The 17,687-nt window shown below is 42.2% G+C and overlaps 1 protein-coding gene across 1 annotated transcript in view; it reads right to left on the reverse strand.

Moving 5' to 3' along the window:
* The window catches only part of LOC144753237 (protein-arginine deiminase type-3-like), a 160,714-nt gene that overhangs the window by 37,747 nt on the left and 105,280 nt on the right, over positions 1-17,687 (reverse strand). The window contains exons 10-12 of the mRNA XM_078640994.1: positions 9,660-9,767; positions 8,503-8,657; positions 4,529-4,673 (exon numbers count right to left, since the gene is read on the reverse strand). Of these exons, the coding sequence (XP_078497120.1) occupies positions 4,529-4,673; positions 8,503-8,657; positions 9,660-9,767 (408 nt within the window). The remainder of the gene's footprint in view (positions 1-4,528; positions 4,674-8,502; positions 8,658-9,659; positions 9,768-17,687) is intronic.

A 17,687-nucleotide genomic window follows, 5' to 3' on the forward strand; every position in this document is an offset into this window, starting at 1 on the left:
AGCCAACGCAACGTTGCCAGCTCTGGATGACATATTGGCAGCATGGGTGTCACCGCAGACACAACAAACAGACAATGGACCACCATTCTCAAGTGACGAATGCAAAAGGCTCATGGAGTACCTTGGGATCAACGATCGACGAATAGCGTCTCTGTGGCCGCAAGCAAAGAGAATGGCCGAACGATCTATGGGAACGATCAAAAAGGCAATACAGAGCAATAAGATAACACAGATCTCAATTGGACAAGCACTATGTCAGGTGCTGAGAGACTGTCGAAACACCGCTCACAGCCCCACAAGAAGATGCCCTGCAGAGCTGGTGTTGGGGCGATCAGGTGGGACGAGGTTGCCTCAAGTGAAAGAAGTGGAAAGGGTGGAACAAAAAGACATAGCTGAAAGAGACAAAGAAGCGACAACAAGAATGAAGGCGTATGCTGATCGGAAGAGACATGCAACAGATGCGAAAGCGAAAGAAGGAGACACTGCGCTAGTCCGACAAAGTCAACAACGGAAGTCAGAGAGCACCTTCGCAAAAGACCCACTGACGGTAACGGAAGTGAAAGGGCAAATGATAACGGCGTCAGCAGGACAATACCACATCACCAGGAATGGGTCGTACTGTAGAGAATTGAAGACAAAAGGAGAGGAGCGGCCGAAACATGGGCTGAAGTAAGACGCCAAAGAGGAAACAGCACAAGAGGATTTAATAGAACAAAGACCAAAGAGAGAAGGCAAGAAGCCCAAGAGACTGATTGAGGAGATGCAAAGAAACGGAGACCGGTGGACTCATTTTTCCGTATATCAATGTCTAGCTCTCTCTCTCTCTCTCTCTCTCTCTCTCTCTCTCTCTCTCTCTCTCTCTCTCTCTCTCTCGATACCTCTCAAGTATCATGAGCGAATACTGTCACCATAAAAGAGGGTGACAATGTCTGGTGAAATGGACCAAAGATTTGTTGTATGTACCAAAGATTTGTTTGCGACAAGGGGGGAGGTGTAGTGACCTGACAGATGGGCGACTGGACATGAGGGGACACTAGGACCCTGTGGGTCATGAGGGAGGTGACCAGGTCACCAGACACCACATCCTGTTAGGGAACAGGAAGAGGAGGGACACAAAGAGGACTGACCAAGGGGACAGGACGTGCTGAGGCAGGCTGCTGCAAATACAATAAAGAAGATTACACACACACTCACCTGTGTCCTGTGCGTGGTATGGTGGCAGTCCGGCTACAAGGACACGACAGCATAGTCCAATCTGAAGGTAATAAGGTCCTGAACGACCGTCTTTCTATGACAGGTCGGCAGCAGAAAGAGAAACCTACTGAGCATTTTCAGGAGACCAAAACACGTACCTGCCACCGACTGTACTGGAGGTGCCACAGACAAGGCGTCGTCTATTTTCACTCCCAGGTTTTTTACAATCTTAACTGCTGACTGGGGGCCGAGACATATCAGTAGGCCACCATTGTTTCCAGGCGTCCGGGGTTGGGGTGCCAAAAAAGATAATTTCAGACTTTTCCAAGTTACATTTAAGGTGGTTATATCTGAACCAGGCAAAGACTTCTCTCAGACATATATTTATCTTCTCCCAGTTAAACTCCATGTGGCTCTTGGACCTCGAGATCTTCGTGACAGTGAATATATAGAAGCTTCTGCTCTAAGTGGACCAGGACCTGTCTACTATGTGCAGTGGAAAAGAAACAACCATTTACAATGCAATAGGTCTCGCATTTGCTAGAGTTTGAGCTGTTCCCATTGTACATGACAATGCCTTTTATTTATACGTTTTGAAAACCTGCAAGCGGTGCGAAAAAATGCACTATGTTTGTAGCCCTTGCTTCCAAGAAGCAAGGCTGGCAGCAACTGACTCAATCTCTCCAAGCTACTGAGATGTCTTGTTATACAACAGCTAAAACACACAGAAGACCATCATACATGGGTAACTAAGTTGAAGAAATGTGTTTGAAAGCAACACTGGTCAAATATTTGGTTTGAAACAAACATTGGCAAAGCAGATATTTACAGCCTTGGCTGCCAGCTTTTTGGCTTGGTCAATGATTTTTTTTGTCTTGTTGGGGCTTTTGCAAAATGTTATTATGGAGGTGCTCCCACTCTTTAGTCAATGAAAAAACAAAAATTAGCTAAATGCAAAAATAGTGTTGAATCTCAAAAGCACACATTACCACAATAATTTGTGGCATTCAAGGGAACTACTATGTATGCGGATGTGCTCCTTATGAAAGAGCAGACTTTTGACAGTACACAATGAACTTAGTTAATGGCTAAAGTAGGGTGAATCTCTGCCCCATGCTGGCTGGTATAGTGGGCAGAATAAACGTCGGAATGACAAAGCTAGAAACCAATGGATGATAAGCGCTGTTTGAAGCTCCTGTATTTGCATATTTTATATTGTTCTAGTAAAATCAAAAGGCTTTAACTAGAGCCAGACCTAAACAGATGTTTCACAAGTAAGGGTCCCTAAGTCAAAGAGCCCTGTAACAGAAAAAATATGCTAACGGCTTCCTTTCCGGAAAAAAGTAAATGTGAGCCTAATTGCCCCCTCTCTGCATTCCCATAAGACGTCCTATGCTTTGTAAGCTTTACTCTTCTGAAGTACAGGGAGGCATTGCTTCAGCTTGCCATTGTGTTTCTCCCCGTAACACTTCACTTGCATGGAAGACATTTTTAAAGTACTATAAATCCAGGCATTTAAGAAGATGTTATGTTTTGGGCTGGTTGTTCTATTTTTGCCACAGGTCCTTTCCCTCTCTTCCCATTTTATTAACTTCAGATTTTCTCACCTTTACTTCTAATATAATTGCTTTGAGAGCTGACCATCACCAGACTCATAGTTACTCCAAGCTCCCTCAATTACTAACCACAATTTAGTTATATTCAGTTGGTTGCTAATGCTGGTCCGATGCAGGTTACTTCTAGTCTTCATAGTCAAAGTTATGGTTTGGGTACAAATGTAGGTGCAGCCTGATCTAATTTAATCTTCAATCTAACAACTTCTAAGCAACATTTTTATCAAAGTTTATTTTGTTAATTATTTTCTCTTAGTGTAATTTCTAGCGAACAAAGGAGGATCTTTACTATAAAATGTCGGAGCGCGAAGTTACTCCAAAATTGATAATGTCGCACTCCGACATCTTTTTTAATGCAGGGATGCACCATATTTACAAAAATACTGCACACCCCGGCATTTCCCCTAACACTGGAACTAAAAATGCTGCCTAGCGCCAGCGCAGGTACCCTTACCTCATGTTGCAAGGGTGCCTGCACTGCAGGGGCATTTGTTTAAGTGCAGGAAGGGACTTCTTCCTGCACATAAACAATATTGAAAGACGATTTGCTGTTTCTATGTGTGCTACAGAATGCAGCCCACATAAAAAGAGCAAAATATGAAGAAAAATTATAAATTTCCTAAGACCAGGTTTTACCTGACCTTAGTTTTTGGCGCTGCCCATCCTTGTAAATATGGAGTATCGTCAGAAAGCAATGGGTGTTGCGGCGGAACGCCCACTGCAACACCCTTTGTACGTCCCTTTCACGCTAAGTGAAGCGTGAAAAGGGGCCTTATTTACAAGGCAGGATTAAGCCACAATGAGTGTCTTAACGCTGCTTTGTAAATAAGGAGAGGGGATATTGCCACCAGAATGTCACTAAAAGTGATGCTCTGGTGGCTATATCCCCCTTGTAAATATGCCCCAAAGCCTATCAAAAGATGTAAAACAAGCACAATAACTTGTAGATTGGAGGCAGTCTGGATTCTGACCAAGTCACAATATTTAGTCCTCCCTCATTTAAATCTAAGAGGATTACATCACAGATCTAAATATCAGTTCCTGTGAACTCCTCATTCTACCGGATCTTAAGAAATGCTTTCAACACTGTATGGTACCCTGTCTTGTTGCAGAGAATAGTACACTACGTGGTAGATTTTTCAAGATTTAGGTGCTGTACCCCGAGGTATTTGTAATCTGACTCCTGGGTCGATTTGTAGGTATTTATGTATGAAAAGCTTGATTTCTTAGGACTTTTGTAGAACATTAACACGTTCATTTTCTTAAGGTTGATTTTAATATTATTGGATGCGCTGAACAGACTTAGTTTGTATAGGAGTTTTTGTAGTTCAACGCAGTTAATGCTAAGCAGTTCACCAATACACGTGTTGCCCTTTAAAAACATTATACCTTCAATATATTTTTTAAAACATCTTACTCAATTCGCCTCTGATTGTCCTATTGGCATCAGTTGAATGAATAAATAAACCCCGCTTTGCACTTCTAATTGCAAGGTGCCTGGGTGATGACCTCCCACTGACCCCTGGTAAAGGCAGGCAATAGCCATCATTGTGTCCGTTCATTGGACACATACAAAACAAAGACAATTCTCAACCAACCACACGCCCTACACAGTTAAGCTTACTATCTGTGCTGGTAAGCACTTCAGCACCCCACATAAGACTAGCAAGCACTATACAAATGCCATAATACAAGACAATCTCTTGGGCAGTTTGAGTCACCTTCCGGTCAGGGGCTGGCACAAATGTTAGGAACTCGTCCACATGACCCACGTGCAGCCAGTCAGACCAGAGTTCCAGGGGTTTCTGCACCTGTTGAGCATGAAGGAAGTCCCGCACGACTTCTGTCATCTGCATGCCACCAGATCTGGTAGGAACAGACACAAGATAATGAGACATAGATCAGAAACAGGTGATAAACAAAGATATGGCAAAGAGATGAAGATATGGATCAGGCATAGGGAAAGAGAATGAGATAAAAGTCAGATTTAGGTATAATGAAACAATTAGAACTAGACAAGCTTTTCACCAAAATATCCCTGCATTTGGCTGAACAAAGGGATGCCATGTGTAAATGAGGGGCTCCTTTCCTTCAAGTATAACTCATCTAGTAAACCTTAATGGATGGAACAATGCACCAAATTCTGAAGCCCTTTTGGGAATTCCTATGTGATCTCCTGATGCCAGCAACTTCTCTACTCAGAGTAAACATTTAGCTGTTAAATTATTTCTTAGTATTTCCATCTGATCTGCGTAAATATGGATCAGGAAATTTTGTAAGCAAACATGTATAACAAAATGCATTACAATTTGCTATTATACAAATATTTCCAAATGGATGGTTATCTGCTTTCATATGGATAAAGTACCCCGTGCACAGAGAAGATCAGTGAACACAAAGAGGAACGAGGTTGAAGGATGAATTCTTATCTAAGGTCTTGAAACTCCAAGAAGACTTGGAATATCCTTAAAATGTACAGCAAAGGGTATTTCATCCCTTATAATACACGGGCACACCATCACCCTTACAATAAACTGCTTGTATCTTTTGTATCTTGCTAAATTGCATTAATTACAGATTACAAGAATACAAGCAGAATCTGTACTGCAAAATGAAACATACAAAAACTCCATCAGTAATTCTGACAAAAAGATATTAAAGTTAGTTTATTATAAGTCAGGTTAAAAGAACGCTGTGGCTCGGATTGTGTGGAAAGATGCAGAGCTTCTATCTTTCCGATAATGACCTTAAGCGTGGAAAAAATGTTGCCATAAATATCTTTCTAAAAGAAGGAAGATGGGAGCACATTATCTCACATCCCAGCACTCAACGTGTCCCAATGCATCATGGTAAGTGCAATGCATGATAACACTTTTTTCAGTAGTAGTCTTTACATTTTCACCCTTGTTGGTGCAGCCTGTGTTGTGTAACTCTACACATGTGTGTCTGTATACTTTTTTCATCAGTAGAAAGCAACAAATCATTTTGGGGGTGCTGGAAATGCTGCCCAAAGTCTTCTCAGGTCTCTGTACTACTCACTGGGCGCAGCTGCACAAAACAAGCTTATCAGATCAGTAGCTAAAGGGAGCCTTTTCAAACAGAAGGAGGGTGGGGGAGCTCTACATCACATCCCAGCACTCAATTTACCCCAATGCATCATGGTAAATGCAGTACATAAAAACACACAAAGGGAGAAAGAGGAGGAAGAGAAAGAAGGAAAACATGTAAAGGGAGAAAGAAGGAAATCAGCAAGTGAGAGGTAAAAGGAGTGGCTGGTGGTGGATTAAAGAGGCATGAAGTTGATTTAGGACTTTGCAGCCTTGGTATTGGGCGCGCTGACATTTAACCCCTCAAGGCGCAGGCTTCTGACTAGAAAATTGGACAATCACGTTCATTCATTTACAAATTAGGCACTGAGTACCACAACACTCAACCTCCAGCTACGCTATGTGTAAAATAGTTACTTTATATATTTTTACGTTCCTAGATTGCATCTTCCTTCTCATTTGTATTTTATGATGATTATCACTCATCTTATTTGAAAGGGATTCTTTGTATATCTGTCTTCATCATTATAAAACACTCCGTTGCCGACATTGATATGTTCTACACTATACATAATTCCAAAATAATTAAAATAAATATGACACTCATGCAGAGCACACGTAGATCTACAGCTGACATGAGTAGAAATTAATACAGAAAGATGCAAGACAATGCTACAAATGGATATTCGTCTTAACCCCTTCGCCGCGGGGCTAATTCCCCTGCGGTGCGGGGGGAAGGGGGGCCGTGCGCGTCGCCGCGGTGCTTGTGACGAGCTCGGCTCATCCCGCTGCAGCTCGTCATGACCACACCCATTTCCATAGAACGCTCAGCACAGCAGGGGAATAATCCCCGCGTGGGAGCGCCGCGGCGGTCATGATGAGCTCAGCTCGTCATCAGCACAGCGCCACTGCGCCTCATGACGAGCTGAGCTTGTCATTAGCACGGGAGGTGTTAACCACATCAGTGTGATAGAGAAGTGTGCTCAGAAAAAAACCCTTCCCTCCACACATTTTGTATGGGAGGAGTGCTGTAGTAAGTCCCAGGGACAAATTAATATGCTTTAGTGTTGCACACTCATGCCTCTTGATTGTTGGTGGAGACGCATATGCACAGTTGTATGTTGCCTACTAAACACTGTTTACTAAATTATTGTCCTGTTGGGTATAGCCTTCCTATTATTGCCTTCAATGGTGTTTTTACTAGATGATACCTAGACCACAATATTCTAGTACTGGGATGAGTGTGCAACAACAATGGTTTGTTGCACACCAGAACCATCCTCTGTAAAATGCACAAGCTCCCCTCAGTGAATGAAGGGGCATGCATTTTCAACATTTATGTGGTGTAAATGCCCATCATTGCACACACATAGGCCATGATTTGCATTTACTAAAGTTCTATGCCGGCGCTTGAGCAATGCTATGCAAAAGATAGCATCAATGTATTTACCACTTTGAAGCCCACCTGCACAGCACTGAAATGCAAAGCAATCCACTAGCACCTGTGCAAACTCGAGTAAATTAGGGCTGTAATCCTTCTAAATATATATGTCGGGTCACCCTGCCAAGAGGTATGTGAGACATATTGTGAATTGTAAGCAGTTGGTAGCATGTGCAGGGCAAGCTGCATAGGTAGGAGCCCTCAAGGAAGTCTAACGTTGTACTTTCATCAGGAAGGAAGGACAAGGTCAGTGGTTTAGCTTGATGATGATTGATGGGGAGTGTTGTGCCCTGATTGATGAGCCTTCCCTCGGTCTCCTTGGTTTGTGGTAAGCATCCTTTAACATGAATGCGTTACAACACATGTCATTACCCTGCATTTTTTATGCCGCAAAATCTTTTACAACACAGGGCTTTACACCACAAACCATTACCCAAAGAAACGCCCTGGTGGCGTTAGATTAGTAAATTGCGTTGTAATGGGGAATGCGTTGTAATGGATTGCGTTGTAAATCAGCCGCGACCCGTGGAGGGAGTTCTGTGGGGCAGAGAGGCGGGGCGGGGGAGGGATAGGGTGGGGGGTACGAAACACCTGAAATGGACAATTGGAGGTAAGTAAACAATTTAATACATAAAACAAATTTCGTAGCGCGCCCGGCATTGCAAAATGCGATGCAGCACGCGTTCTGAAATTCATTTAATTTATTAAATTGTTTACTTACCTGCAATCATCCATATTCCGGTGTTTTGTACCCCCCACCCTGCCCCTCCCCCGACATGCCTCTCTGCCCCACGGAACTCCCTCCACGGGCCGCGGCTGTTGTAAATCCCTGCGTTGTAAAACAGTTAGCAGAGTAAAAAATGCAGTGTAAAGGCACGCGTTGTAAATGCCTGCGGAGTAGAGTATCCTATTCTTGGTTTGCATGCTTGCCTTTGTTCTCTGACATCTACTTTTCTATCTGCTGCTCCTCTCTCTCTGACCAACTCTCCTCCTCACGCTTCACCTCTCATCATTCTCACGTCATTCCTATAAACTCATTCGTCTGTTTTCAAACTCCACCATTGTCTATCTGCCCCTGTATACAACCTGTTGGTCCTTGCCAATCTTACACAACCCTTCCCTTTCATCAGGGGCCCTTCACATTCAACTCGCACCTTCACATCAACTAGAAATCACTTCTTCCCTTCTCGAATGCGCCCACACTTACCTGGGACAGGGACCACCAATCAGGATCCTGCCCAAGGGGTAGTCCTTCCCACTCACTGTCACTGGAGGAGACACCTCCAGATTCCCAAAGGAGTCCAAGGTGCTCACATCACAGGGGTCTTCGGGTTCTCGTGTGACATAGCCAAAATCCGGACCCTTTTAGAATGGTAATGATTAGACATATTAGTAGAGAAACAGAAATATGGAGCAAAATACTCTAAAAATAAAAACTTACACACACAAGGAAAAATTAGAGCTATGTCGAGATGTGTCCCATGAACCCCAAGATAGGGACAACTTGACTGTATATCATTCCACAACTTTGAGAATACATCAGAGAGTGAATGAGGGTTTGTTTGTGAGTCTCATGTTATGAACTAATGTATAATGTGATGGTGAACAGCTGTCTCAGAAGGAAAAGGTTCACAATGTCTCCCATGAAGGAAATGATATCCACTGTGTAGATGAAGGATATTTTGGGAAGGTGAAAAGGGTACTTGTGAGTGTGAGGGTAGCAATCTATAATGGAAAAGTGTTAAGGTCTCTGGTGAAGAAATGTTTTCATTTTGAAGGTAACATACTTTGGGGAGAAGGTGCTTCCACTCAGCGTACAAAGCTCTCCTGTGAAAGCAACAAGGCATTCTGCTCTAATTGTGGTGGTGAGGAGACTTCTTGTGAGCATCAAGCATTCTCTTGCAAGGGTGCAAGATCTAGTTGGAAAGAGGACCATGTCTTTTGAGAAGGGCACTGAGTCTCTTGTGAGGAAGAATTAAGCTCAGATTGAGGCAGAGACCTCACAAGATTTACATTGCCTTTTTGTGACTGTGGAGGATTTTTGCGTAGGGTAATAGCAGTGCTTATGAAAGCGGTGAGGCTAAGTGTTTTTTGTGAGCATGACAAGGCTTCTTATGAGGCAGAGGAGTGCTCAAACAAAAGTGAAGAATTTGTGAGGCGGATGGCTGTTTTAATACTAAAGTGGTTTTGTGCGGAGGTGACAACATCACTAGCGATGGTGTAGTGTTCTGAAGTTAGGATTACGAGATCTCTTGCACAGGTGAGAAATATGTAATTCTCTTGGGAGAAGATGTGTTGTGATTATTATGTGGTTGTGTGAAATCACATTTACAAAATTACATAATTAAAAGGGACTCATTATACCAGGATCTTCTTGAAAGGGAAATCCTCCAATGGTCCGTTTCTAGGTGAGTCAAAGACCACCGGAAAGGATTTCTGAGGTGCCTCTATGTAGCCAAACTCCATTTCATCCTATTGAGGTGAATAGAAAAAGAGAAGATGTTCTGAGTTAATCCAAAAGTCTTAGTACAAAGGGTTAGAACAGACAGTCCTACTAATGTCTTCCAAGGACTACGAATTTATATTATCGCCTGGAGATGAGGAATTATAACACCCTTAACAGAATCCTGATACAGATTATCATCAAATATTATGAAGGGCTACACTGCATCCACTGGAATACAGTGTAACATCATTCCCTGTCAGAAGAAAGAGTTACATCAGCCCTCATGTAATGATTGGTTAAATGTCTTTAGATATAAAGCAAGATCATGCCACACACAATGGAACATAGGGTTGTACTATTCCTGGGAAATTAAATCCATTGACAGAAAGCAGTAGGCAAAATTCAGTGTTTGTGTGTGATAAAATTATATTTAATGGTATTGAGCAGCTAAAAAAGACAGTAATCAAAGCCAAGGTCTCATATAGGGTCAACGTTTTTTCAGCTTTGCAACTATCTGATATTTGGCAGACATTTTGCTGTATGTTCAGAGTCTCAAAAATGTCATGATATTTGGCAGACATTTTGCTGTATGTTCAGAGTCTCAAAAATGTCATGAGTTGGGCTATCATGTTTTAAAATGCATAGTTACAGTATGCTGCATGCAATGCAATGATGTATTTGACTATCCTCAGGAAGAAACAAGGGTTAAATCACTCAGATGGAATGGCAGGTTAGATTAACCCTTTGTAGAACATAGATGGAAACAGTTTTTTAAAAATTAATTATTAAATAGTGACTTTTCCTAATAATGCTGCACACGTTTTGATGGTGTGATGTGTTATACTATCTACTGGCAGAGCCAAAGGTTAGCCGGAAGTTTATGGAATGAAGTAACAGGCTGTCCTCCGTAAAACAAAGGTATTAGGCAGAGCTTTTGGACTACTTCGTGTTACATGGCTCATCCGTCAGTGCAGGCAGGACTTGCCAAAGAATTTGACTAACCAAAATGGTTTGTATTCCCTCATCACGCATATTGTAAGATGGTGCACTAATGAGATGATTAGGCATGCCCTTTCCTGCTGGAAGTGGTGAGGCCACTCGAGAAGGAATAATGGGTCAGATTAACTCTGGTACAGCTGACATTTACCTCACAAGATGAGGTGGTGGTTAGATTATCCCTGGTCTCAGCAAAGATTAATACACACCAGGCACCATATTAGTATTGACTATGCAAAGTACAATTGATGTTCAGTCTTTCCCTCAGGACCTAACATATGATAGGATAAATAGTTAGATCATGCCCATTGGAGTAGAGAAATATACTATGCATATGTAAAACGATGATGTCTTACACTATAGAAAATTAAATTATGATTTAAGAACAGTGAGTTATTGTGAAAAATTGAATTGTCGGTTGAGTGGGGTGTTAACCCTGCTCAAGCAACAGCCACAGTCTCAGTCAGGGTGAAACACAAAGTCATTAATATTAACCTGGGCTCAGAAGACCGTAAACCGGATGGCTGGGTGAAGGCTGCAGATTTCCACGCCTCTGCGTAGCCTCCCGTGTCTCGTGACCCACGACCCCGCCTCCGTAATGGCGTTCGCGAGACGCTAGTAGCTGGATGCTTGTGAGCCGCGAGCCGTGAGGGGAGGCTCGCGAAAGGAACGCGGGTGAAATGGCACAAGGGAATCGGTACGGGAAATAGAGAAGGCAGCAACGAGGGGTTGCCGCTCTGAATTTTGTCCCGTTGGTTTGCTGCTGGAAGTCTCTGCCCCCCTGAAAACCGGCTCACGCTACATAACCAGAGGCTGCTTTTTTCCGAGGTGAGCTCGTTTTGTGGCAGCGGTGTCATTGCTGGAGCATAGCAGTTGGGGTGGCTGTGAGACTTTATGGTGCTGGCTGGCCAAAAGTGAGAGACTGTAATTATTGTAAAAGCTGCCGGGAGGCTGACTGCAGCGCTAATGGTGACAGCGGTGAATTTAACCAGGAGACAGGCGATTTATACAGTCCTCACTGCCGGTAATAAGGAGCCTCATCGGCAGGGAATCAGGCGCAGCAGGAAGTAACTATTCTTGAGCAGGGTTTCAGTACTTGGGCACTGTAAAGCCCGAGATGGACTGCTTTTCTTTGCACTACGTGTAGACTACGGTGGTCATAGTAAAACCTGGAACGGATTTTTTTCAGTTTAAAAGCGATAGAAGCTCTGTACAATTACTGGCAAAAAATAAAATAAATAAATAAATAAAAAAGGGGAGCTCTTCTAAAAGACAAAATGGGCAAACCACTGAAGGAGGGTGAAGATGCGGTTAAACTTAGCAAAGTGGAAGCGGCTGCCTGACAGAAGGCTAAGACTCGTCTTGCCTTAGCTAGAAAAGCGGCGCGTAAGGCAGCCAAAGACAAAAATAAAGATGGCAACAGGGAGGAGAACTCTGTAGTTGAAGATACTACACTGGAATCTTCAGATGATGAACCGCTACCCCCCTCTACTTCCCTGCATCACAAAGAACAGCAAAAGGTAGTAATAGAGGGGGACAATGTGGACGATATCAATATCGTAGATTCTTTACCCCAATCTGAGGTGGAAGTTCAACCTCAAACTCCTAATCCTTCTCTGGTATTGATCTTGGCAGCACCTCAGGCAGAGGAGGAGCAGAGAAAGAGTGGCGCCGGAGGGAAGGAATTGAAAGACTTTCCACTTTTCGCAAAAAGAACAACTCCGAAATCTCTCCCCCCTTATCCTTCGCAGCCTCCTTCAGTCCCTATCACTTTAGATGCATCGGTCGATGGCGCTTCATCTAAAGACCCTGGCATGACAGTAACTTTACCTCAAACTCTGCTTCTTACAGCAAATGAGGCAGCAAGCGATGGGGAAATCTTGCAAGATGTAATTCCCGGGAATGAAGGGGTAGCAGGAGCTGACTCTAGTCTATTGGGATCTGAAGCAAGATATCAGTTAGGCATTCGTGAAATGCTTAATCTAATTCTCGACGAGATCCGCAAAATTAAAAATAATCAGCGAGCGGAGCTAGCGGCCCTTCACGCCAGAATGGATAAACTGGAGGAGTTAACATTGGCGCTCCCTAATAGGGTATTGGAGGCTGAGTCTAGGATCTCAGTCTTGGAAGATCAAATGAATCTGGTATCAGGGGCAGCTAAGGAGGCTACAAAGAAGAGGATCTCCATGGAAAATAAACTCGAGAAGTTGGAAAACCACTCTCGTAAATCTAACCTGAGGATTGTGGGGGTCCCGGAAGGAACAGAAGGCTCCGACACAGTACAGTGGGTTAACTCCTTCATCCAGAAAGTAGTCCTACCAGAGTTCGAGGGGGACTTGACGATAACAAGTGCCCATAGAGTACCAGTGCAGCGTTTTGCAAATTCTCCATTCCCAAGAACTATCCTATTGAATTTTGCTGACTTCAGGATTAAGGAACGGATTCTTTCTAGAGCATATCAACAACGTCAGTTTGCTGTTTCTGAAACTGCAAAATGTAGGATCTTTACAGATATGACTGCGGCAGCGGCCAAAAGAAGAAAAGAATTTGTAAAATTGTTGCAGCTGTTTAAAGCTAATGGCGCCCAGGCTTTGATTGCGCAGCAATCAAAGCTGAAGGTTCTTGTTAAAGGAAAGTTTTTTCTGTTCACTGATATAGAGGAGGCTCAAACTCTTCTCAATGAGATATCCGCAAGGGCTTAGGCTTGAAGGAGAAAAACAGAAAGGAATCTGGATTTATAGTTTGTAAGTGATCTGTTAGATATGGTTTCTCTTCTCCTTTCACTAGCAAATAGGAATAACTTAATGAGGTGGGTGCTCCTGGGTTAATGGGTCACATTAGGGTGTAACAAGAGGACACCCGAAGAAGAAAGTAGAGGGAGGAATGTGGGCTGTGTGGACGGGGAGGGAGGTCCCGCATTCTTGGGGGGGTTCAGGGTGGGGGGGGTAAAAACAGTAAAAAAGTACAAGTACAGTAGGTCTGTTATTTTGATTTTCAATATCGGTTGGTATGGAATATGTATAAGATTTGTAGATGAGATTTGATTCATGTAGCATCCTGTCCATTAATGTGAATGGGTTGCTCAACAAACAGAAGTACGGAGCCCTTTTGAAATGGGCAATTGCCCTTAATCCCCAGGTGGTCTTCCTTCAGGAGACACACCTGAAGACAAATTCTCCAAAGTTGTTTTTGCCAAGGTATTTCTCTCATGTTTTTTTTTCCTCAGCTAAGGTTGCCCAGAGGGGGGTCGCTATTTATTTCTCAAGGAATCTACCCTGGGAAATTGTACAGGTGCGAAGAGATTCTAGAGGTAGATGGCTTTGGATTGTAGTAAAATTGTTGGGAGTAATGTAATATGTTTGTCGGAGATCTGTTCGCTGGAGTGGGGGAAGATGGCGGCTGAGTGAGACGCTCGGTCGGAGCGCTCCTCACAAAGAGACCTGGGATACTGATTACGAGGTGTAATCAATGGCGTATACAGAACCATGAAATAAGAATAAGAAGCGGAGAACACGAGATATAAGCGGAATCACAGACACGGAGAAGCAGAATGTAAGCGGAGCGGAGCACAAGCTGAACGAAGCGAAAATAATCCCCAATAGTAAAAACGGACAAAACGCCATATTGCTAGCTTACAGCCTCACAGCCTTGCAGCCTTGCAGCCTCGCAAACTCAACAATTGGGGTAAATGGTCGGTTACCTTTTTGAGAAAGAGTTGGCGGCGGAGTCCGCAGGAAATGCTGTTCCTTCGTCGGGGGGACAGGGAATCGTCCCGGAATACTCCGTGAGCCTCGTCAGTGTTTGGGCTGAGGCAGGGAAAGCGAAAGCGGCACACAGAAGGGCGTGTGGAAGACTGGGCTTCCTGTTCCGAGGGATCAGTGGCAGAGACAGCATCAGCATCGGCACAGGTAACGGCTGTAGCGAGGGAGAACAGAGAGCTCAGAGAGTGGTATCAAGTGGAATAGTAGCTCAAGAAGAAGTTTGCGCAAATGAAATAAACAGTAAGGCAATAAAACCAAGTCAGACTGAGGTGACAGGAGAGTTAAATGAGACGCTGGAAAAAGTGAATTTGGAGAAAAACATAGCCATAAGTCAGAAAAAAAGGCAGTGTTCAGCTTTAAGATTCACATGAATAAGAAGGTACAGGAGGAGGAGGATAAAATAAAAGCTTTGAGCAATGGAAAAGAAATAGAAGCTAAAACACAGATTCTCCAAGGTAAAGATGACACAAAGAAACTAGACACTTTGAAAGAGAAAAGTGAAGTGGTTGTGACCTCAACCTATTCTCTTAGGAACAGAAACTTTCTTAAGCAAGAACAATACCCTAAGAATATCACCCCCAGGGAAGTTAAAAGAAGGAAGACAAAAAAATCATCTCTAGAACGCACAAAAAAGATCCTAAAACTACCCGGAGATAAAGCTGATACAAATCAAAAAATAAAAATTACTCCTTCCTTGAGAACTTTTTTTAAAGTCCAGGTACAAAAGATAAAAGAGGCTGAGGATATAAATACATTGGCACCAGCAGTGGATAAATTGAAAGGAAAAAATTTATCACAGGAGGAAGAGGGGGAAGAAAATCGCGTCTCACAAAAGGAGTCTCTCCTAAATTCACAAAGCAAAACTCCGAACTCGAAACTTTCTTTAAACTCGGTAACTAAGGCTGGAAGAGAAGTAAAAAAACTGGATACAACAATACCTCAAACAGAACAGCAAGAGCAGCAAGAAATGGCTGAAGGAGGGGTATCAACAACTAAGGTTACCTCAGTCACTACTCAAGAAGAGGGAGATTTAGAAGATTTAGAAGACACGTTGCCTGATAATAATGAGGTAGCAGGGGAACAAGTAACCGAGAAGGAAGGTCTGATGAGCCCTAAAAGTTCTAGGAGGCAAACTAATGATATACTTGAGAAAATATGGAATGAAATGAGGGACAAATTCGCCATATCTGAGGCGAAACAAGACAAAATTCAAGAAGTATGTGAAAAATTGGATTGTAAACTAAACGCACTTGGGGAGAGAGTAACAGCTATAGAAGGAGAAGTGGCTAAATTGAACAATAGAGTGGAAAGCAACAGAAAGGAAATCTACACACTGAGACAAGAGGGGAAATCCATAAATGAAAAAATGGAATCTCTGGAAAATCAAGCTAGAAAAAATAACATAAGAGTTTTGAATGTTCCAGAAAATAAAGAGGGTAGTGATATCAAGAAATTTATTGTGGAACTACTTGTGGAACATTTCCCATGGTGTGAAGCAGAATCCTTAAATGAAGACATACAAAGAGTTCATAGAGACCCTTATGGAAAGCCTAAAGAAAGAAAAAACCAGAGAAAAATTCTTATAAATTTCAAAACGTATACCTTAAAGGAGAGAATTTTGGGCGAAGCTCTGAAAGAGGGAACCTTCAAAAAAGACTCATGGTCATTTCGAATTAGATCAGACATGTCCAAAGCGTCTCAAGACAGACAATGGGAGCTAGGAAAACTTATGCCAGAGTTACAATCTTTAGGGGCCACGGTACAAATGAAGTTCCCTCCCTCCTTAAGAATTATGTGGAGAAATAAAATGAGGAACATTAAAGATCCAGAAGAGGGAAAAAATCTGATTTGTCTAATGAAAGACACTGTCCAAATGGAAAATTCCACAATTTAAAAGAAAAAACGCTTTTATCCGCAAATAGAATATAAATGAAAACAAATGTTAAAGATAATAGACAAAAAATAAAACACCTAAAAAAACATAAGACTTCCGAGTATATTTCCCAGGTCCAACAAGAGGAGCGGAAAGGGGGTAAATGAAAGCCCCTAAGAAAAAAGAAGAAGGAGGCTTCCCCGGGGAGGGTAAGAACAAATCACTAAAACCAAAAAGCACAAAAAACAAAAGTCAAAAAAAGGGTGGGGAGCAAAATAGGGAAAAAAAACTAAAAAATAAATCCTTGATATTGGAAAAGAAATGGAAAAAGAAAAGTGTAACATTAAAGTCGAATGCTACCGAAACGTATCGGGAAACCTACCGGAAAAAAATGATGATCAAAGAAAATGGGGGAGACTAGTAGAACCATAAAAATATTATGTTGGAATGTTAATGGTATGAGAACAAAAAGCAGAAGAAATAAAATCTTGGAATATCTCAAAATATCTGAATGTGAAATCATCATACTTCAAGAAACACATTTACTGAAAGAAGAATGGGACCAGGAAATGAAAAACAGAGGATGGGTAGACGCATATATATGTACAAAGCAAAGTTGTAATATTAAAGGGGTAATTATCATTCTAAAAAAATCCCTAAAGGCAAATATTGAATCGTCACAAGTTGATAAGAAAGGAAGATGGGTAGTAACAAAAATAAAACTAGGAAATACTGCATATACAATAGCAGGATATTATGGCCCCAATCTTGATGATTCAGAGCCCTTACAGAATTTGTATACACAACTTCTAACAGCCGATACCCCGCTAATTCTAGGAGGAGACTTTAATCTTATTCCAGACCTTAAAAACGATAGGTCTCCCCCAGGAAAGAATGTTAACTCATCTAATTTACCGAAAATGAGAGAGTGGTTAAGCATATATAAGAGAGATCTAGACCTAATTGATGTATGGAAAGAAAAAGGAGACAAAAGCCAACCGTTTACATTTTACAATAAAAGGCTAGGACACAGGTCTAGAATAGACTTTTTTCTAGTAGACAGGAATCTACTAACAAACACATCAAATCTTATACACATTCCAGCTCATTTATCAGATCACTCAGCCACAAGAAATAGTACAATCCCTTAAAGAAGAAACTGAAATCTTTTTTGAGAATAATAAAACAGGAACTTCCAAACAAATAGCCTGGGACACGTATAAGGCAGTAATTAGGGGTAAACTACTTAGTTTGGGAGCGTACAGAAATAAGAAATTCAAACAAGAATTACTGGATATAGAGAGAGGTATCAACAT

The sequence above is a fragment of the Lissotriton helveticus genome, chromosome 5_1 (assembly GCF_964261635.1).
Source record: "Lissotriton helveticus chromosome 5_1, aLisHel1.1, whole genome shotgun sequence".
Classification (NCBI taxonomy): domain Eukaryota; kingdom Metazoa; phylum Chordata; class Amphibia; order Caudata; family Salamandridae; genus Lissotriton; species Lissotriton helveticus.